The following is a 21128-nucleotide window of genomic DNA, read 5'->3' as shown; positions in this document are numbered from 1 at the left end:
CTTTTTCTATTTTCTATCAATATGAATGAATAATATGCTCATTAAATGCTTAAGCCTGCTTTCAACTGTCCCTGACTCCATTTGGTTTTCTGTCAGTGGTGTGTGTCAATACAATGTGGGTCTGTTAACACAAACAATATGCTGAAAAATATCACTAATGCCAAAATATCCCACCGTGGACACAATATCATACTGCTGCTAGTGTAACTAAGCTCCTTGGTCATATAATATAATATAAAGAAATGTTATATAACATCTTTACCAACATGGCTTCAGAAATTAAATTGTATATTTTAATGAAAAATCTGTAGCACAATCTCAACACTGTAGTATAACAAGGTTGACTGTGTTGCAGGGATATTGGATCTGATTATATTGTGAGTGATATAGAGGTGATTATGACATTGTGGCTACCCCTCTGTATATCACCTTTGCCACAGCAGTCAATGCATCGATCCATCCAAACAGCAAGCAGCAAAAAAAGTGAAAGTTAATCATAAAGATCGTGCCCATCATCTCCTCCTACCCAGGGACAGGGTGTCTCAAAATGGAGACTTAGCAGCTGCATCAGGGATTGAATTTGGCCCCAGGAGATCCCAAGATTGGGTTGATCAATAAGATTAGATTTTCTTTTTACGACACATCAAGCACATTAATGTGGCAACTGCAAAACATGTGAACTAATAAAGCATGTTAGATGCATTATGTTCAGAATATAAACAAGGGTATGTGATGGTTTGTGTTTTAAATTCAGATAAAAGTTGTTCAATTTTCCATCGAGGACCTGCTAATGATGTTCTCTTGGAACTGATACAATTGGCAAGCGATTATTGATTTCAGCACTAGAGGATCCTGGCTCCTTTACAGAACTATCTTGTGTCTGGCTGCAGTCTGAGAATTTTCTAGTTACATTCATACATGCATATTAATTGAACAAGAGCCAAATGCTCAGTTCTGATAAGACAACACAGAGCCTCCCCGCTACATGTCAAGAGGAGCATGTTGCAGCCCCATCACACCACAGGCAATTTTTAAAATTTCATCACTTCTCAGACTGCACGAGAGGTGAGAAGTGAGAGGGTGAAAATGTAATTCCCAAAACTGATGACTGTTATACAAAATTACAAGAATAGAAAGACAAAGAGGCAGCATTAACTCTTCGTATGCCCAGCCTAGGGCCAAACTAATAAAACCACAATTGAATCAGCGCTAAATAAATGATGGTGCTGTAGTTTAATAACATATCATCTCCCTCACTGACAGCATTAGATTTGAGGCTACTATACATCTTAATAACCCCACAACTTCAAATCGACAGGCATTTCTCAGGGACAGTCGCATTGTGCGTTGCTTAATTTCCCTCATTATTTGGGGTCGACTGAGATTCTCCAGCAAACCCTGAGCGCCACCCAGTGGAGAAAATGAGAAATACAAACCAAAAAGTATCTTCACAAAAAACTGTACATGTACAACAAATTGCAGCTACATGACAACAAAGCGCTAATTAATGATATCATTTTATTTTGTTGTTTGTCTGTTTGGCATTGCTAAATGAATGCCAACACACACTGCCCCCCCTCAAAAAGATAAACACAGTACATGTCAAGAATTTCATTAAATTACAGACTATAAATAAATAAAAAATCAACTGCTCTAATGAATTTGTGAGTCATAGCATTTCATATTTGTATCCCTGTCATATCATCAACAAGGTTTATATACTGCATGTGCTGGGTGTAATGCCACAGTAATAACACAGGGCAGCCACCAGGCACTGAAGATAACATTTCGATTTATTCTGCACCCTGTGCCAGATGGGAGTATAAAGTTTGTGGGCCATCTGCTGGGCCTGTATGTGCATTCATCCTTCAATGTGATGCTTAGACATTCAGTAGACCTGTAATTCTGTTGTATGTGGGTATGATTGTATGTCATCAATACATTTATAATTGGCGGCACTGCTGTTACAAAATTAATTTGTTATATCTTCCAGTGGAATTTATTTACATTTTAATGCGTCTATCGAATTTTCCAGCACTCAAAGAAATGCTAAAACTTCTCAGATGTTCACTAGAAATCTCAGTAAAGTCATATTAAAAACTCTCCAGTTTAACCTTATTAAGGTTGGAGTTGGAGATGAAACAAAAAAAAAAAACATGAGGCAAATGAATACAGTACAGAAAACATTCATTTCCAAGTGAGTTGATTTACTTTGAGAGGGTGAATGAACAATACTTATCATTCATAGAAAATGTATATTACTTTGAAGAAATGTGCAAACAAAGCTGTAATAAAGAATGCCTTGACATGCTCTCTGATGCTGGCATTAAGAAAAAAAAAATATACAGTTAGAAATATATACACATCCAAGAGTAGCACTTCTACATACTCAGTGTGGGCATTAGCAAGGATCTGCTTGCATAGTTAAGTGCATGCATAAGCAATTTATCATGCAACAACTGTCATATACTTTATGAACGGTGAGGTTTTCTCTCAGTCTAAGTCAGTGTGTTAGTGTTTATCTACTCTGTAATACAAGTCAAGGATGTGCACGAGCTGTGATATCACACGTGGAGACAGGGTGGGCTGACTCAAACACACCATAATGCTCTATGTACATGTATGGTGTTCAGTGAAGGCATCCCACTGGCTTTGAAGCAAACGTATGTCTGTGTGCGTAGAGACTTTTTACAATAACCCTGTGTTCATCTGAGAGGAATGTTTGGAGATGTCTGGCAGTCTGAAGAGGCTGATCCCCACAAGGGACGTGGGCATCACGGTTAAGTGTTGGCATCAGCAGCTGGAGGGCAGAGGATGTGATAGGTGAGGGGGTTATCTGAGGGGTAACAGGTTATTACTGGTAAGTAAAACACAAACATTTAAGAACCATTACAAACCAAGGTCTCCAGACATTTAACACCAACGACACATGCTTCATTCCTGCACTGGCCTCTAGATGACTGTCTGATTTTGGCTGCACAAAAATACTTCTTAAAGGATGTTGCACAATTATACATCAAAATCATAAACAGTTCAGGTTAAATAGGCGTAATTAGGCTTTACTTGAAATTACATTTTCAGTGCTTAATAAATATTAAAATTGAATTATAAATTTACCAACACCCGCAGTTATACAATTTAGATTAAATACTTCTCTAAGATTATCTGAGGCACTGATGTTTCGTTATTGACATATGGCTCTCAACAATGAAGGAGAGCTGTACATAAAGATTTAAAAATTGCCAGTAAACCTCCTTTGGTGACTGAGTAGTCCATGTTTGATGTATCGCAAAAATTTCTTCCCAGCATTATACCCACTTTCCATCTTGTGCAAAGACATTTATTTTCACCTCCTATAGAGATAGACTTCTCCCAACCATGCTACAGACAGAACAAGGCAATAGTTGCAATACATGTGCAGCCCATGCCTATTTACAATACAGTATAATATTCCTCAAATCCAATGCAATCCATACAAAGTGCTTTGTTAAAATCCATTCCTAAATAACTATTTAACAATGTGGACAGTAAGTGTCCAGTATGGCAGCTGGCACAGAAAAGCTACAGGTGCTTCAAAGATGTTGTCAGGCACTCTGTCTAGTTTGATGGTTAAAACACCTCAGAGCTGCACTAGAAAGATGATTTTTATCATGCCCCCCCCCCCCCCCCCCCCCCTTCCCTCCCCCAAAAAAACATCACTTGGACCTGTGGCTAGTTTGTGTAGGGTTGATGGGAATTTTCCTGGACTGTACTGTCTTTTTCACAGGCTCTTTCTTTGAAGGGTCTTTTGAATTGGCAGAGGACTGGGTAGAAGTTTCTGCTCCAGAAAGCCTAGACTTTGTGGAGGGCAGTAATGAATGTTTAGCTGCAGCAGATGCCTTAGAGGAGTCCTTGTCTTTGGCTGTGGTCACATTCGCCTGGGCCTCTGAAACCACATTCTGGGCTTTCCTGCTTGCTCCATGTGGGATTCCTTCTTTAGGTGTCTCCCCACCACCATCCTCTGGAATTTCAACTGACCTACGTGTCTCTTTGGGCCTCAGAGCAGTTTTGAAGAAGGACAAGCCTTTGTCCTCTGTCTTACTGTTCCTATGAGGTCCCCTTGATGGTGGGGTTGCGCTTGAAGAGGAAACACCCACACTTGAAGATCGGAGACTAGTCATGGAGGAGCTACTGCTTGAGCTCCGGCCCACCGCCCTGTTCTCCGCAGCCCGGCCAGGCCTGGCCTCCGCTCTACTAGTGGCACTAGACCTGGAGGGAGCACCTCCCTGGTTAATCTTCTTCTCTGATACTGCAGGGGTCCGTGAGGAGTCACGGCTAGTGCTCCTCTCTGCTATCCTAGTCCTTGCTGAGGCTGAGCTTTTCTCGCCTCCCCCTCTGGGTGATGTCCTCCTCTGAGGATGTGATTTTTGTAATCCTGGAGAAGCGCTCTTTCTCTGTTGGGCAGAGTCAGAGTGCAATACTTCCGGGGTTTGGGATGACCCTTTTTTAGAAGGAGTTGCTGTTCTTGAGGAACCAGCCTTACTAGTTTTAGGAGGTCCGTCACTTTTGTCCTTAGGATTCGATGCTGATGGAGCAGTCTTTGCCTGTGCTCGAGATGGTGACTTGTCAATGGCTGGAGACTTAGGAGAGAGAGAGCTAGACGACGTAGAGGAGTTGGCAGGACGCTTCTTGGGACTCCTTTCACTCTCCATCTTTGCTGAGGTCTTTTTGATGCCAGCGCTATCTGTAGCCCCATTTCTTTGTTTCGGATCCTTAGCAGCCGCCCCATGTCGGGGACTGACCTGTTCAGTAGTAGTGACAACATTGTTGTTGTCCCCAGCCTGGATGGAGTTCCTCTGTTCTGCCTGTGCCACAGCCTTGGAGTGAACCTGATCTATCAGCCTCTTGCTGCTGGGATTACTATCCAAACTTGCAAGGACACACTTGCCCCCCGACAGTTTGTTTGGCTTAGGTGACCCAGTGAAGCAGCAAGTTGACAGCTTGCTATCAACCACCTCTCCTATCCTCTCCAGTGTCGGGGAAGAGGAATGGGACTCCAGGGAGAAGCGCGAGGGAGAGTTGGAACGTAGCTGGAGCTTAGCAGAGTGGGACCAGGATGGTTTAGTGCCATTTTCACTGAGCACCAGTGGACTAGCAATGCAAGATCTTGAGGAGAACGTTTGTCTTTGCATCCCCCTTACTGCTGGTCGGGCCGATAAACCTGCATTATAGAGAGAAAAACATTAATATTAGAATCAGCGAGAAAATATTCATATTTGTGAACGCACCAGAGAAATCGAGTGTCTCTCACCATCATCCTCACTCCGTTCACCAGCAAACTCAGCAGACTCGGACAGAGAGGCCAAGGAGGTGCGTCTGGAAGAACCAGATGAGGCTTGGCTAGGTGGACGGCTACCCATCAGCCGACTAATCCAGTGCTCGCACAGTGAAGAGCTGGTCGATCCTGCAGACACAAACAGCGAGTGGTTGAACAAGTGAAATACATCCCATTCAGCTCACGAAACATGCTACTGTAAGTATCTAAAAGTCTGCACAGTCCAATAGAAGCAAAGATTACCTCCCACTGAACTGTTGGCAGACCAAGATGGAATCGTGGCACGTCTTTGATAAAACAAGATGTAAGCTGTCGGTTTGCAGACGTCGTCTTCAGATATGGGATGAACATCACTATCATCAAAGCAATACCACTGTCCATCAATGGAGTTCTTACAGTGAGCTACAAGACACAGTGAATTAAAATGTTACAATAAGTTGGTAAAGAGAATTCAGTCAATACAGCATCAAAAAGTGGAATTGTGTATACCTGTGTAATGTCCTCCCTGCATGGTCCCGTGATGGTTACACACGGCATACAGGTCATAAAGGTAGTCCTCAGGATCACGGCCCATCCCATAAGGCCGTCTCCATGGTGACCAGTGGGACGGCAGACTCCAGCTACTCTGGCTCCTCTTTACCATGTGGGGCGCCATGTCCATGCCCATCAATGGAAACTTCACCATATTCTGCATTTTCATTCGTCGATCCCCATCCTAAATTATACCACACATTTATGGTATTCAATTTTGCAAATTTATTTTAACAGCAACTTCTTTTAAAAAGCAGTTAAAAAAAAATCATCTCTCTATCACATCTGCATCAGCACCTGTCTAAAGCGTTTCAGGTGAAGTATGAGGATGTCAGGCAGGGTCCAGAGACTGAGCTTGATGCTGCCCTGCTGGAGCTGCTTACAGTGCGGGCATCGCCATGCATCATCAGGAGCAAGCTGGAATCATGTGAAGAGAAATAACAATTTTTTCTAGCTCATGCTTGTATGAAAAAAAAAAGCAGTTATGCAACAATATCAACAAGCAGAACAAATAGAAAGCTTCATTTAACTGCAATCTAGAGTTTGGAACTTACACTAAGCCTCTCACTCAGACATGTGGGCATCACCTCAGACATCAAAAACATAAAAATCTCTTCAATCTGCCTCTTGGTGCTCTTGCTTGAAATAGTTTTCAAAACCTCACAGGGTGAAACTGTGATGCCCACAGCGAAGTAACAGGAACTGTGAAATTCTTAGCACTAGTGCAGACAAGATACCAAGTGTCAGCCGACCTGTTCCTCTTTGGTGTAGAGCTGAAAGCACTGGGCGAGTGAGCAGGTCTGAGGCTGCAGGTGCTGCTCCTTTACTTGACGCACGCTTTCAGCGTCCGGGATGTATTCGTCCTCAGTTCTTTTGAACAAACTGCAGGTTGGACACACGGCACAAGTCACAGAGGGCTCACAGAGAACTTGAAAGGACATTTATTATACTGTATATGTATTATTCTCTGAAAGAAGCTACAACACATCTCACTTACTAGTCTTTCGTCTCCTTGTCCCATTCAACGACAATTTTGACATGAGGTGGCCCTCCAGGACCACAAGACTTGTACGCTCTGTTAGAACAGAAACCCACATTATGTTATTACTTGGCGATACATTATAACAGTAGAGGATGATTAGACGCTACCCTAGTACTGTAAGTTTCACTTCATATGACCACTAGAAGCACAAATCAAAATTTACAATATTCATGAAAATCTATAAAAACCAAGATCTTATTATACATCTCATGAGATATTTTAATATCACTACCACTGAAGAGTCGGCCTACATACTGCAGCATTTCAATCAACTGCAAGTGGTTTGAACACTGTAAGGCTTATGTAATGACCACTCAAGTGAGGTAACACTACCCCCTGGTGGTAAAACATGATATTACCTCTCCACAGAGGGATGGCAGAGGGGCTGCTCCTCCTGAGGCAAGAGATATGTGATTCCAACCACTCCAACCACACGCAAAGTGAACGGTCCTACCTACAGACCAGCAGAGATAAGACTTCATGAGGCATGACACATAATCTAACTAAAAGTCAAAGGGTCTGTGCGGATACAATGTAAGATTACGTACCTGCACAAAGACCCCAGGGCGCAAAAGATGTCGCATCTTCTCCAGGATCTCTTTCTGAAGTACATCCCATGTTACTGTGCGCTCCAAATACAGAATGAAAGGATTCCCAAACCTAAAGAGAAAACAAACAAACACAAAAAAAACCCCACCAAGGTTTTAAAGAATTCCTTACGGTAATGCCTGAAATCTATACACATTGTTGTTTGTTAATGTACCTGCGTCCTTGCTGGCCAGCACAGGCTCTGTTACACACCAACAGGACAATCTTCTCAGCCTGCCCGCTGTTCTTATTAGGACTCTGAGGTGGTGTCGTAGGCTCTTGTATTTGTGTGGATATCCTGTTATTCTCTTTTCCATACTTCAGATTGTTCTGATTGAGGTTTGCATGTGGGCTCCCTGAAATTAATACGCAAATTTACAAAAATAAAAACCAAACAAATATAAATCCTTGCTGGTTAGTGTGTAGCAGCTTCCTGAACAAAGCATCTCCCTAATATTAGTCCACTTCTAATCTAATCTGCTGCAGCAACAGGAGAAAGAGCTAAACTAATTTCTGGGGTATGAACAGGATGTTGTACCGCATCGCTTGGAGCGGATCTGCTCTGGTCTGAATAGCTCAGGTGTCTCGAAGGCAAAGATGGAATCGCTCTCCTGAATGATCTCAAGGTCATCGTCGTCATCACAGAAGGAACGGTGAAAGCCGTCGTAGTACATTTCAGTGAGGACGATCTAAAGAGAGGTGGGATACAAAAGCAGGGAGTGGGTTGGATTTGAATTCATTCATTTGAGGAAAATCAGTGACACATAAAATCTACTATTGGTGAAAAAAAAATCTAAGATAGTCGTTCACTATGATATAAACCAAACTTAATCACCAAGTTCTCTATGGGTTCTGAGGTACTAGTCTTTCACCATCAACTTCCCTCAAAGTAGCACACACTATCTTTAATCCTCTTCATTTTGATACAGTAATAGCTTTAAAATGGGAAGTTTCAAATGAGGCAGCACCTGTTGGGCAGGGATTTTGGTCTCCTGGGCCACAGCTTGTCTCAGCCTGGACACGGTGCCAGAGAGCGGCACAGCCACCCCAACTCTCATACAGTGGGAGCACTTTCCTTGGTACACCACTGTAACATACAGGGGCCTGCAACACAGAACAACTGAAATGAACTGGTTGTTTCATAACCACAGCTGTGCTGATGTCGCAAAGATAGATGGCATCTTCTAATTTTAGCTTTTTACTCTCAAACCTTTGAAGGTGTCCTCTAGGCTGGTTTGACAGGCTTTTTAGTGCTGGGCTCAGACTTTATCTTGTCTTATTGCATTTTTTGGATACTGGGACATTTTGTGTTAGATACTGTCAGATATCAAATATTGTCTGAGTCATAAACTAGACACAGAGTCACCTTACCGTGTGTGAGGTACTGGGATTGGCAGTGAGATGCAGAGGAAAGGATCAAAGGTGTTGCTCTGTTTCTGGCAGTGAGGGCAAGTCAGCGAGGACCTAACACAGACATGATGACATCACGTCAGCATATGATTTTTTCATGCACTTAGTTTTATCGACAATCCAGGATGTTGTGGGCTTTGTTTTATTACCTATGGCTCTTCCTCGTTGGTTCTCAGATAATAAATATGAATGTGAGCAGGTAGTGAACGTGTGTTTATATTTGTTTTAAACAGGTTATACAGCAACAATTGAATTTCTCACCTGTATTGTGCCTGAAACAGCTCCTGTACAAAAGAGCCAGGTGCTGGTAGTGGAGATCCTTCAGGGGCATTTTCTTCTTCTACTAGAGGCTGGAAAAACAAGACGGACACTGAACAACTATTTGGATGTTAAATAAAGACAGCAGTCACCAAAGTATCTTAATGTTTATTTTATTACACAATTGATCATTTGTGCAACACCAAATGAGAAATATGCTGTCAAAACATAAAAGATCAGACCTATAGCTGCATATGTGTGCTCTATGGTGCAACTGTATTGTTCTTTACTGTTTACCTTCCGGGGCGGTCTGCAGTCAGGGTTTATGATATGGTTCAGGTCTTCATGAACTCTATCCAGCAACCAGAGCAGGAACTCTTGTGCATCGTGCTGGGAGTTACCCCTGAACTGAAGGGCGCTCCTCGACACCACATTCTACAACAGAGCAGAATAAACTAATTAGGTTTTAGCAGGGTGCTCCAAAAAACACATAGTGCTGTGATGAAATCTCCTTTTCTGAACACTGTCTGATCATAAAATATTCAGTGGGTTTGACCAGAATCATGATCAACACAACCCCAAAGGTCAGCAGAGGTGATGCTGCGAGGCAAGTGAAGCTTTTTAAAATCAGGACACGGGCTGAAAATCGAAAGCTCTGCCTCACTGACAATCAGCTGCTGGAGATGACAACAGTGTGTACTCTAAAGAGCCACCCAGGCTGACAATTATGAAGTCCCCTCTAATCACTGGCTATCAAATGTCACACAAGGTCAAAGATATGACGGCACTGAGCACTGTGTGCGCTCTCGGCTTCTCCCATGTGACTCTTCCTCATTTTCAAGGGGCAGCCTCAGCATTTTCCACCATATGTGGTGCAAACAAAGAGCTGGCCTTCTTTCTGCGGCTTGACCACAAAGGTTGTCTCCAAGTAAAGTGAGTAAAGAAAAGTGACTAAAAATGGTTCAGACACTTTCTGTAGGAGTTATCATGAACAACAAAACAATCAGATGATGCTATTATTCGAATAAATACAGCGGTACGAACATTTACTTTCTATGAACATAGCTGCAAGTAACATGATCAAATATTTCTTCCCAATTATTCCTTTCAAATCTGTCATGCATTATGTTACAAAAGAGAATCACAATGTAACCCAGCCTACCATTATTATTATTATAGTGCACATAGTCTAGAAACGTGCTGCCAAAACCATCAGCTACATTTTGACTTAAGGCAGGTTAAGCTCATTACCACAAAGCAGTGCATGAATTAAAAATGAACTGCTTATTTTTTAATATCCTTACAAAACAGATGACCGACTGTGCATTATCATTTTATCAACCACTTGTTCAGTCACCTCGTGTTGTTTACAGAGTGTGATCATATGTTGGATTTGTTTTACCACCAATCGCAGTGTGAAAAAATAAGTTATGTTTTTTTTTTTCACAATCAGCAAATGTCTCATAATCATCTGTGAGAGTTTACATAGATCGTGCTCTTATGCAGTTTGGATGCTGCGCACAGCAACATAATCCCCCAAACCAATTGCTTTGGGGAGAAAATGGATCCCGAGACACAGTGGCTAATTCCCTTGTGTTGTTATTATTATGGAAGTCTTCCTAATGATCTTTAAGTACGCTCTGTTTGGGCTCAGATTGTGGTCTGAGGGAAGAGGCACAACACGTCACGTGTGCACGCTGAGCTGTAATGGACGCTAATGAAAATTGCATGTTTTGTTCAAGTTCAATTAGCAGCACTTTGCTGTTTGTGTAAACTGCAGAACAGATTTTTACAAACCTTATAGGAGCAGTTTTAATCAACCTGCCCGAATATCTTATTTATTGAGATATCAGAAGGCAAAGACAGTAGCAGTAGCTAACTGCTGTTAGCTTTAACTACATTACTAGTTAATTCCAAATTAAAAATCAAACCAAATTTCAAAACAGTTTTAGATTTTGGTTGCACTCTCCCAACTGAGTTAAACATATTCAAGGCCTCTCACTCTGAAGAGAATAATCTATATCCAATCAGACACTTTGTGTACTGGCTGGCAACCAAGGTAGAAAAAAATGGACAGAAATAGTAACACTGTCAGGAATAAGCAATGTGTTGTAGGGCTGTGTTCAATTTAGTTCCACTCCAATATGCTTTTAGAACTTCTGAAAGAAGAAAAGAGATAATCAGACAGAAAAAAAAAGAAAGATCACACCTTTTGTGATTGTGACAGGCAAACTATTCTGTGCAGGGAAACTAGAATAAAAAGTTGATGAATGTAGGAGAATCAGGCGGTTAAAAAACAGGCAGGTTTGATTACAGTTCGGCTCCAAGACTCACCGCTCAAAGGGCAAACAGCCTTCAAAGAAAGAAATTTCACTGACTTCAAGTGTTTAATCCAAATTATACAGAAACTGGAATCGCACCATGAGCTGTGCTGGCTCTGAAACCACAGTCAGCTCTTGATCAAATGGGAAAAAATATTGAATTAGAGAATGGACCAAACACCGGTGAAATGAATACTGATCCTCTTGAAGCTTGTTGACAAACTAGTCATTTAATTACTGACCCTGTGTGCAATTACTGACAAATAAAGGAATCCCATCATATTAAATAAACGCACTCACAGCACTTGAATGAAAACATGGATCTGTTGTAGATGTTAGTATTCTCAGAACAAACAAAAGTGAATTATTACCTGCCACAGATAATTTAGTATTGTGCAAGATAATGAACTCATGGCCTTGTTTTGTATTATCATCATGCTACAAATGTGAGACATACAAACTGGCTGAGGTGTAACTGGTTATCCCATCCAGTGTTTAGCCTCACGAGTTTCCTTTTCTGTTCCAAATTATATCCCATGGTCACATTTTTGGATGCTCTGACTGCTAAGATGGCACAAGACCATAAAAATCCATTTCAGTTTGGTACAAAATCCTCTGAACAGATAAGGGACACACAATCTGATATTTGTATTAGTATAACAGCAAATCAATTGAAATGAATTTGGTCTGTGTCCATTGCATGTGTCTCAGGTGCCTTTTAGACATTTAGTGGAGATTAATATGTTGTTTCATTTCATTTGATGCATCTTTTTAAGACCCATATCAAACCCCATTTGAGGAACCAGCCCACCTTGAAGTCTCTGCTGTGCTGAGGTGTGTACTCAAAGGTCCACAGAGCCCGAACCAGGCCGGACAGGTGCTCGGTCACCTCTCCTGTCTCCTGCTGCTGGCTGCACTTTTTCTGCACCGACCCCCCGTTAGACTTGGCCTTTTCGTTGTTGCCACCGGGCGTCTCTCCTCCTTTGAACTGCTCCAAAGCCAGGTACTCAGCAAAGAGCTCCGTGTTGCTCAGGCACTGTAAGATCGCGTTCATGAAGCAGGTGTTACCGTGGTTTTTGAGTCCGGCTACACCCGGCACCCTGTCCCCGAAGGGAAACCCCCCGCAGTCACTGTCATCGGACGGGACCGACCCTCCGGTGGTGGTCGGGATCAGAGTTGCTTCGTCCTTCTCGTCCTCCGCAGCCTGTTCGTCGGTACCGAAATGAGAGAGAGTGGACAGAGTCCGGAGAACTCTGTTCATAAAGCTCCCCACGGAGCGGACCGAGCTCCTCCGGAAGAGCTTTTTGCTGAAGGATTTCTTCTCCTTGTTGCTGACAACTTTCGACATGGTTAGTGTGAAGGCTTTCCCCTTTACGCGTTAAATCCAGACAGGGCCCCCCTTTTCAGAGCGTCGCCTCATCCCCATGCAGCTCCCTCACTTCAGGACGTTTTACACTGGGCCTGGGCATTTTTGACAGGAACACAAAGGCCTGGTAGTTCTGGGCATCATATCATATGGACACAGCAGACGAGCGTCAGATCATCCCACTTGCAACACTGCGTCGGATTGCATAAACAGCCTCCACGGAGAGCCGCTGTCAGGGCGCTTTACGTGAATGCCTGGGGTGGTCCCGCACCAGCCAGCAGCCATCGTCTCTAGCAGCCGGTCCGGCCAAATAACATCACCTGTGCCATTGTTCAGACACGAAAACACGGCGCTGTGGTCGACTACCAGCGAACACAGTGTCTGTCAGATAGAAACATCAGATCAACCTCTCACATTTAGGCTGAGAGTGACGAGCGGAATTCCTCATCATTTATTAAAGACAGCGCTGCTCCACCCTTCTGTTAAAGGTCCTCTCCCGACATCAGATCCACGGTGATGTGGGAAACTGAAGGGCTGGTTATATGTACCCAGTGGATGTGTTCCCTAAATCGCCTCCACAGTGGGCGCGCTGGCAGGAGCTCTGCCAAACTGAGGATCCCCCCGACAGGAGCGGAACAGCCCGCCGCTCCTGCGCGTTTCGCTGCCGTGGAACATCGCTTCGTGTGCCCGGTTTGAAAGGTGTAAGTTTCGGTGTCCCCATCCGAAAGTTTTTAAACTGTTGTCTTAGTCGTCGTGCGTCTTAATTCCCCCCCTGGATGAGCTGCATGGCGAGGCCGCTCCTTCCGTCTCCATCATCATCCGTAGGCACCGATACTGCAGGCAGGGCGGTGACGGCTGACGTCAGGGCCAAACACTGGTCCATGTTGGAGGAGAGCAGGTACAGCGGCATGTGATGCTGGATGATGCTCCGTGCCCGTCTGACTGCGGACAGCCCGGACACCGCTGATCAGCCTCAGCCGGGTAGCAACCACAAAACATTACAGCGGAAAAAACCCCCGCATTTTAAATTCCACATGAGTAAATGTACACAGGGTTTAGTAACCAGTGTACTTAAAGTAGGCTACCTGTTACGCAAAAAGAGTCACAGTGCCATGTAGCCTAAAATTATGTATAATTAGGCTGTCCAATAATTAAATAAAAATAAAAATGTAGGCTATAATTATTGGATTGATGAGGTCCAAGCATCCGAGTGCAATAAGGCTTTGTCCAAGCAATAGTGGTGTCCTATTGTTTTCCATCTTCAGGGATACAATTTTTACAATATTTGAGAAATTCTTGCTCCAGCTGACACCAAGAATCCTGTAGGATGAATCATAGCATAATTTTATATGTTGTATGATGTTTTATAAGGTCAGTAGATAAAGACATTGGTTGCCTTTCCATTTCGGTTTTTCTAATTTAACATCAAATTAAGTCATGATGGTCAGTGCTCTTGGCTTTTCTAGTGTCCTGGGTCAGCGGGACTCCGGGTGAAAACACACCAGGTTGATCGGGCCCTGTTAATACTTGCTTACAAATCTAGTTTTCATTTTGTGTTCATGTTATTTTATTTTGATGATAAAATGATTGTCTATGAATGTAGAGGCCCAAGATATATTATATTTTAACCAAAGATGTTTAATTTGTAGCGAAATCTCTCACGACACAGATATTTACAACCTGAAACTGTATAATAAATGACTTCATGACCTTGGCCACACCCACATTAAATGAAGAGATTTGCCCCTTTTACTAAAAAACAGCACCATTCCTCTATAAAGGTGTGTTGTAACCTGTGTGTTCCAGTATAGTCCTCTATTTCCAGATGTATCCCCCTGACAACTGACTGTGACAGACATGCCAATTTTCATAGCTTGAGGGTGCAAATACATTCAGCATTAGTTAAGAACATAAAACGATAAAGTGAGAGACTGTTAGATATTGGACACAAAGACAGTTCAACCACTGTGGGATTATAAAACCATCTGTGAAAAAAACCATACATTTAATAAACTATAACTACTACTCTGGAAACTTATTCACCCTGTTTCATAGTGAACAAAAATACCTTTGTAAAATAACACGAGCTGCATTATAGTGTTGATGTGTTTTATTTAAAGATTTTCTAATACTGTATGGAATAATATGGAAAATATCCATACAAGAGACAGAGAGCACCTCCACCTTTACTTCTGAAGTAATGAATGTGAATTCATGTCAATTAACAGAAAACAATACAGCTGATATCAGAAATATTACTCTAATCCAATTTATTATTATAATTTTATTAGTATGACAAGTCATTAACAGTATATATAGCAGTTATATTGATTTTAAATGCTGTCACACATGCCCTGATGCATATTTTGTGACTTCTGCAGACATTTCAGTGACCTTCTGTATATACGCAGAAGGTAAAAATGTATAGTCAAGACACTTTCACCTTTTGGCTTCACTAGAAGGCATTATCTCTAGTGAGACATCATTAAAAGTCATACTTAGTTCAACGGTAATAACAGTATAAAAAGTCTGAACCACCCTGATTTTGATCTCTAAACATTCCCATTAATCCCATTCAGACAAAAGTAGAACTCTAAAAACGCTGCAGCCCCAACGTAGTGACATAAGAGACTGTATAATGTAAAGCAACTACTGCTGAGATCAGATTCTTCCTCCGGGAAATAGGACTAATATACACCCCCAGGGCCACTCTGCACCTATGGAGTCCATTTTTCCCTCCCATGCTGTTAGTAATCAACACACCGGAGGGCAGCGATGGTAGAGGCCAGTCGACGAGGCAGCAGTTTGGCTGTCTGTCTGTAGTCTTCTGGTTTGGCCCTCAACAGGGTGACAATGTGCTGCAAGGTGCGCGAAGGCTGCAGACCCAGAGCATCCATCACGTTACTCAGATAATCTGCAGAGCAGGAACACAAGTCATCATCACCAAACGATTAGACACATACAGCTTAACGTTCATCTCCTTCTGTCTCCTGTAACTATATGTCACTGTACCGATATCTGTGGCCAGCTGTTTAGTGGAGTGAGGACTGAGCTGAGGGATGAGCAGAATTGCATCACAATAGGTTTGCATTGTTGCCCGAGCGATGGAGCCCAGCCAGTAGTCTGCTGTGTTGTCCAGCTCAGGAAGGTCGTCCCCTGAGACAGAGGGGACATGATGTCTCAAACTGTCAGATCTCAGGGTGTATATGGCAATTTGACTTCTTAATGCTTTGGCATCACAACAGTCCATTGCTGTTACACATATTTCACAAAGGTTCAATTGCAATGTATATGTTTACACATGTATACAACAGTTCTCCTATTGATGGATGACAGCATAATGAAATCCAAAGGTGTAGGGCTTCAGGAAGGTTAAGAAGAACGAAGACAAGTCAGGAAAAAAAGGGAAAAAGAGAAAGGAAAAACAAATATCATGTGGAGAGAGAGATTGAGAACAGAGTCATGTCTGATGGTCAGTAACCTTGCTCTGGAGGAAAAGGCAGCTTCCCAGCATGTAAGGCCATTTCCAGTGCTGGGTCCTCCTGTGTCACAAATGGCTCCAAGTGGAGTGGAAGAGACATCAGGTACTGTCCTATCTGTGTTTGAGAAAACATCAAGTTATTTAGTTTGGCACATCCAGTACATGGGAGGTACAGTACCATATGCAGTGTACTGATATCAGCTGTATATATACACAAAAATAGCTAGTTTAACTTAATAGTACTTTTATTTTTTGTATTGATCTTCAGTAAACTACACAATTTAATCATATCGATTATGATATAAGAATTACTTTGATTCAATACTACGATGTATATTCAAGTCAAATTTGACTAACATTTGTAATGTATTCTTGTGGTGACAGGCTGAAAGTCGGCAGGTCCTCTGTGTAGCTTTCTCCAAAACCAGGTGCTTCTTGACTCTGAAAACAAACAGGGAGCACAAAACAGTATGAGGGGAGATTAAAATAGATACAGCTCCTCCAATACTCAAATGCACAGACACAGACAATCCAAAAGCTCTCAGCATTCACATGCTCAAATCATATCACATCTGTATTTATCGAATAATGTAGAAACTTGACACCGAATCACCTCCATCTTGGAGACAAGGCAGAGCTGGTGTTTGATCTGCAGGAACACAGAGTCGAAGGCAAGCTGGTTGGCCTGCTGGTTGAGTCTAGTCAGAGCTGCTCTGGGCTCAGCTAACAGACTGGAGTTACCTGTTCCCTTCTCCTGCAAGCCGAGGGAAAGAGATGCCAAAATTTGTTAATACGCCACCTGATCAGATGCAACAGTAAAACAAGAAAGTCTGTTCTCTTCACAAGACATGAACAGACAATACTATTCTATTACAATCCATACCTTTAATGAGTAGAGGACTTCCATCAGGCTGTTGTATGCTACTACATTTCCCTTCTGGAGGTAGTTGTATTCCTGCCAGGGGTTTTTGGTGGCACTCTTCCTTTCCATGGAGGACACCTCCTGGATGCCTGCCAGGCTGCGTGGGCTGTACGACTCTGACAGGTACTTTCCCGCTGTGCCCAGGATCCTATGGCAAAAAATGCATGCGATCCCTTAAAACCTGAGATTGTGCTTTTGACCTCTAGTTTATGATAAAATTATAAACATTCTGCTCACTTGTTTGACAGCTGCTGCTCAAAGGCTCCACACTGTCTAAGTAACTCTCCACATGTAGCAATAATCCTGCAAAAAGAACAATATAAAATAGTGAATGCACATGAGTTTTGATGTAAACAACCTAAGGAGCTTATCTGAAATGTGATATCATGACATTAACCTGACTGAGTTCTGGAAGGCCGTCCAGTCCTCCTGGAAAACAGATGAACTTGGCGTATCCTCTAGTTTACATTTCTTCCTGATTGACTGCAGTGTTGTGGAAAAGTCCGACACATATCTGGATAACACACAATATTAAAAAATAAATAATAAATAAATGTTTATGTAAATCAATAAAATTAACAACCACATACTAAAAACTGCAGATGTTCTAACTATTAAGAAACCAATACATGTAGCCGTGTACATTCATGTGACAGTGACAGTGAGTAAAGAGGCCTTACTTGGTAAAAAGGGCTTTGAGAGCCTTCAGGAGGCCACACACAGCCAATCCATCAGTCAGTTTGACACAGCGGTCCACAGCAGCACTGGCCAGGCCAAACAACTTGCTGACAGAGTGGCTCAATTCTTCCACACAATCAATTACGTCCCCGTGTTCCTGAAGAGAGGAGAGAATATGGAGAGGATGAAACGAGGTGGCACATAGACAGAGATAAGTAAATAAATGAATCAGAAAAAAATTAACCCTTGTGACCCCAACCTTAAAGTTTAATCAGTTTATTATCTCTAGTGTGTGTGTGTGTGTGTGTGTGTGTGTGTGTGTGTGTGTGTGTGTTACCAAAGGTACAGCACTGATCTGGATGAGGAGGTGAGCCTCCTCTAGATCTCCATACTGTAGTTGATAAGATTTATAGGGGTCGTACAGCGCATAGACCAGCTCATTCACCTTCAGCAGGTTATTCTCACCTGGAGTGAGATGTACAGACATAAGGATTTAGCTCACTCCATCTATAATAATTAAACAATACATTTTATTTTTTATGGTTTTTGATTTCTCAGTGTTTTACAGACCCAGGTGTGGCAGCATGGCGGCCTCCAGGCTGTGGGCAAAGGTGGATGCAGTGTGATAGAGTTCCAGGAGGGAGTCGAGACGTTGCTCTTGTGCTGCTCTCTCCATGGCTGTGCTCAGGCAAACTGGAATCGAAGGCACCATGGCCCCCAGAGTCTGGATCAGCAACACCGTCACCACCTCATATGGGTTCTTGAAGACCTGTTGGGTGTTACAGTTTAGGGAATGTTCCAATGAAGAGTATTGTCACCATTGTAGACTGCATTTACAGTCCGCTAAAAACAGCTTCCATAACAAATACATGACGGAATATCATAATAAACTTAAACAACAAATTACTGTCCAGCAATTTCAAATAAGCATAGTCACAGGTTCCAACCAGTTTGGTCTGTAGTGGCTGACCTGGCTGCTCCACTGAAGCTGAGCGTGCCATGTAGAGAGCAAAGTGTCATAGAGTTCCGACAGCTGCTGATTTAGACTGAGCTCGCTCTGGGAGAGATCCTGCCATATGCTCAATAACTGGCCCTGGAGACAGAACAGACATTCAGTTACAGACCGACAGAGCATGGCTGAGACTAGTTTTGTTGTGGCTTATTCAGTAATCAGTTAAGTTCACAAAGAGGCCTGTCACACCTACCTTGTGACATTTATAGTAGTAGGCAAGAAGCTGTGGCATTCTATCTATTTCTGTGAAGACTTTAACAAACAGCTTGGCCTGGTCTGCAGAAGGAAAGAACATGCATACAGACCCTTGTGAAAAATGACAGTGAATTATAATAAACCAAAAAACTGAAGATGGATTGAATTTGAGTGAAAAAAAAGCCCTTCTCACAGGCTTTTACCTATTGACATGGAATTAAAGGTTGCTACTATTTGCGGGCTGGCCAGAGCCTCTAGTCTGTTTTTGAGAGCCTCCAGGTGGACACACTTTTCAGAGTAGTCTGGTGTGTCCACCAGCATGGCCAGGCTGTTCTGCATGCTGGTCAGCTTGGAGGAGATCACTGCAAGGTCCTGGGAGAAGAGGGGAACATATTAAAGGTTAATGTCCACAAAATAATACCTAAATATTTTTTTCAGTAGTTTTATACTGTACTAGTAGAGTAGTAAATCAATATTTTGGTTTAAAAAGAAACTGCTCACACTTTGGTGCAATTGAATTCATTCTCTTACTGTAAAACAACTCTTCCAAAACATAACATACTATACAAGGTCATGTGACATTTTCTTCCAGTTGTACCTGTGTTTTAAACGTCTCCTCGATGTCTGCACTTAGTGTGCTCCATTTGTCCGCTTCCTGCAGAGCCTCAGCTGCCAGCTGCATGCGGCTCTTCACTTGATCTATCTCCACCAGGACCTGGTGGACAGGAGGACAAAAAAATTATTTTAGTAACATGACATCTACTCAACGTTTTAAGAGTTAAGGTAGATAGCTCTTTGTTATGGGCAGCATTTTCACTTGTGTTACACTAGGAGTTATAGTTTAGCAAGAACATAAGCACTTTTACTTTTCTGGCAGTATAATGTTATCTTCAGTTGAGTCAAGAGTGCCATCTAACAATAGTGACTACTCGACAAAATGACTGTAAATATACACATATAAGTCACTTTGCTATATAAGTCACACAACAAGCCAGAGAAGTAGAAAAAAGTGTGACCTAAAATCCAGAAAATACAGTAAATTTAAAGTAGTCAAATACTAGCAATGTTTACGTAATGACCTTATGAATATGGAATTGGCCCCATACCTGCATTGACTGCACAGTGTCCTGCTCAAACTTCCTGATGTCCTCTTTGACCAGGACCATTTGCTCCTTGAGGAAAGAGGCCTCCTGTTTCACAGCCTCCACATCCCGCAGCACTCTGGGCATGTTTTGGAGGGCCTGATTACTGCTCTCTACACACACAAACACAACACACCTTTCATTTCATCAGGGACTTAACATCAGAGTCAAATATAAGAAAATTTAAAAAACCTTAAAACACTGAAGTGTAACTGGCTCTCATTTACTTTTAATTTAGGTAATTTTACTGACAAAACTTGTCTTATTTTACTTAAATACCATTTAACTTCTAGCAGAGAATTTCCAAACTGTGGTTATTGTAACTTCTACTGAAATAAAGGCGTCGGTGTTTCTAAACGACGGACCTTCAATGGCATTGTTGACTTCTTGGATGAAGAGCTGCAGCTTCATGACCAGGGTGGCTGCGTGTGTGTCCGCTTTCCCCGGCGCGTCCTTCTGCGCCACCCTGAAGGCCCCGTTCACCCAGTCTTTCACATCGAAATCATCGTCCAGGAACTTAGAGAAATCCATCTGGCCTTTTCTCCCCTTCGCCAAGACGTCAAACTATCCAGCTGCAGTCTGTGTCATCGACCCATTGCTAACGTTAGCCGAGCTAGTTTTTCCAAAACAATGGCTTCGACACGAACAGAAAATAAACAGCCCAGGAAAATGAAATTATCATTACAACTAAATATAGTTCCAACAAGGCGACGGCTTCCTCCAGAGCTGTTTGTTAAACGTCTACGGCTGTAAATGAAAAAAGTGGCATATTTCTAAACGCTGGCACCTGACAACAACTTCCTCTTCGGGCTTTCTATTTACCTTCCCCAGAAACAAGCGCCAGCTCAACAAACTGACCCCCTGAGTA

At 42.5% G+C, this 21128-nt stretch overlaps 2 protein-coding genes across 2 annotated transcripts; both read right to left on the bottom strand.

Moving 5' to 3' along the window:
- Window positions 1–3695: 3695 nt before the first annotated feature.
- Window positions 3696–12825, bottom strand: LOC113135930 (ubiquitin carboxyl-terminal hydrolase 31-like). Its single transcript, XM_026316294.1, has 16 exons — window positions 12276–12825; window positions 9441–9578; window positions 9147–9235; window positions 8847–8939; window positions 8444–8579; window positions 8014–8164; window positions 7651–7831; window positions 7436–7547; window positions 7247–7341; window positions 6843–6920; window positions 6598–6727; window positions 6143–6262; window positions 5804–6029; window positions 5558–5716; window positions 5291–5443; window positions 3696–5200 (listed from the first exon to the last, which is right to left on the bottom strand). Exons 1-16 carry the CDS (start codon window positions 12810–12812, stop codon window positions 3696–3698), a joined length of 3903 nt encoding a protein of 1300 aa, XP_026172079.1. The 5' UTR covers window positions 12813–12825.
- A 2175-nt stretch (window positions 12826–15000) lies between these two features.
- Window positions 15001–21099, bottom strand: cog7 (component of oligomeric golgi complex 7). Its single transcript, XM_026316300.2, has 17 exons — window positions 20626–21099; window positions 20225–20373; window positions 19717–19833; window positions 19322–19490; window positions 19117–19199; window positions 18882–19004; window positions 18482–18680; window positions 18249–18376; window positions 17914–18068; window positions 17631–17747; window positions 17471–17536; window positions 17195–17381; window positions 16925–17065; window positions 16669–16752; window positions 16312–16426; window positions 15843–15986; window positions 15001–15744 (listed from the first exon to the last, which is right to left on the bottom strand). The coding sequence occupies exons 1-17, from the start codon at window positions 20789–20791 to the stop codon at window positions 15578–15580; spliced, it is 2310 nt and encodes a 769-aa protein (XP_026172085.1). The 5' UTR covers window positions 20792–21099; the 3' UTR covers window positions 15001–15577.
- Window positions 21100–21128: the final 29 nt, after the last annotated feature.

Source organism: Mastacembelus armatus, chromosome 19 (genome assembly GCF_900324485.2).
Source record: "Mastacembelus armatus chromosome 19, fMasArm1.2, whole genome shotgun sequence".
NCBI classification, from domain to species: Eukaryota; Metazoa; Chordata; class Actinopteri; order Synbranchiformes; family Mastacembelidae; genus Mastacembelus; species Mastacembelus armatus.
Note: the sequence above shows the minus strand (reverse complement) of the source record. Positions and strands in the feature narration are given on the sequence as shown.

Coding starts and splice junctions, on each gene's coding strand:
- LOC113135930 (XM_026316294.1), bottom strand. CDS start 12,812: ATGTCGAAAGTTGTCAGCAACAAGGAGAAGAAATCCTTCAGCAAAAAG. Junction 8,940..9,146: donor CTGTTTCAGGCACAATACAG/GTGAGAAATTCA, acceptor TGTCTGTGTTAG/GTCCTCGCTGACTTGCCCTC. Junction 5,717..5,803: donor GCAGGGAGGACATTACACAG/GTATACACAATT, acceptor TGTGTCTTGTAG/CTCACTGTAAGAACTCCATT.
- cog7 (XM_026316300.2), bottom strand. CDS start 20,791: ATGGATTTCTCTAAGTTCCTGGACGATGATTTCGATGTGAAAGACTGG. Junction 19,834..20,224: donor ACACTGTGCAGTCAATGCAG/GTATGGGGCCAA, acceptor CCTGTCCACCAG/GTCCTGGTGGAGATAGATCA. Junction 15,987..16,311: donor GCCTTTTCCTCCAGAGCAAG/GTTACTGACCAT, acceptor CCTCTGTCTCAG/GGGACGACCTTCCTGAGCTG.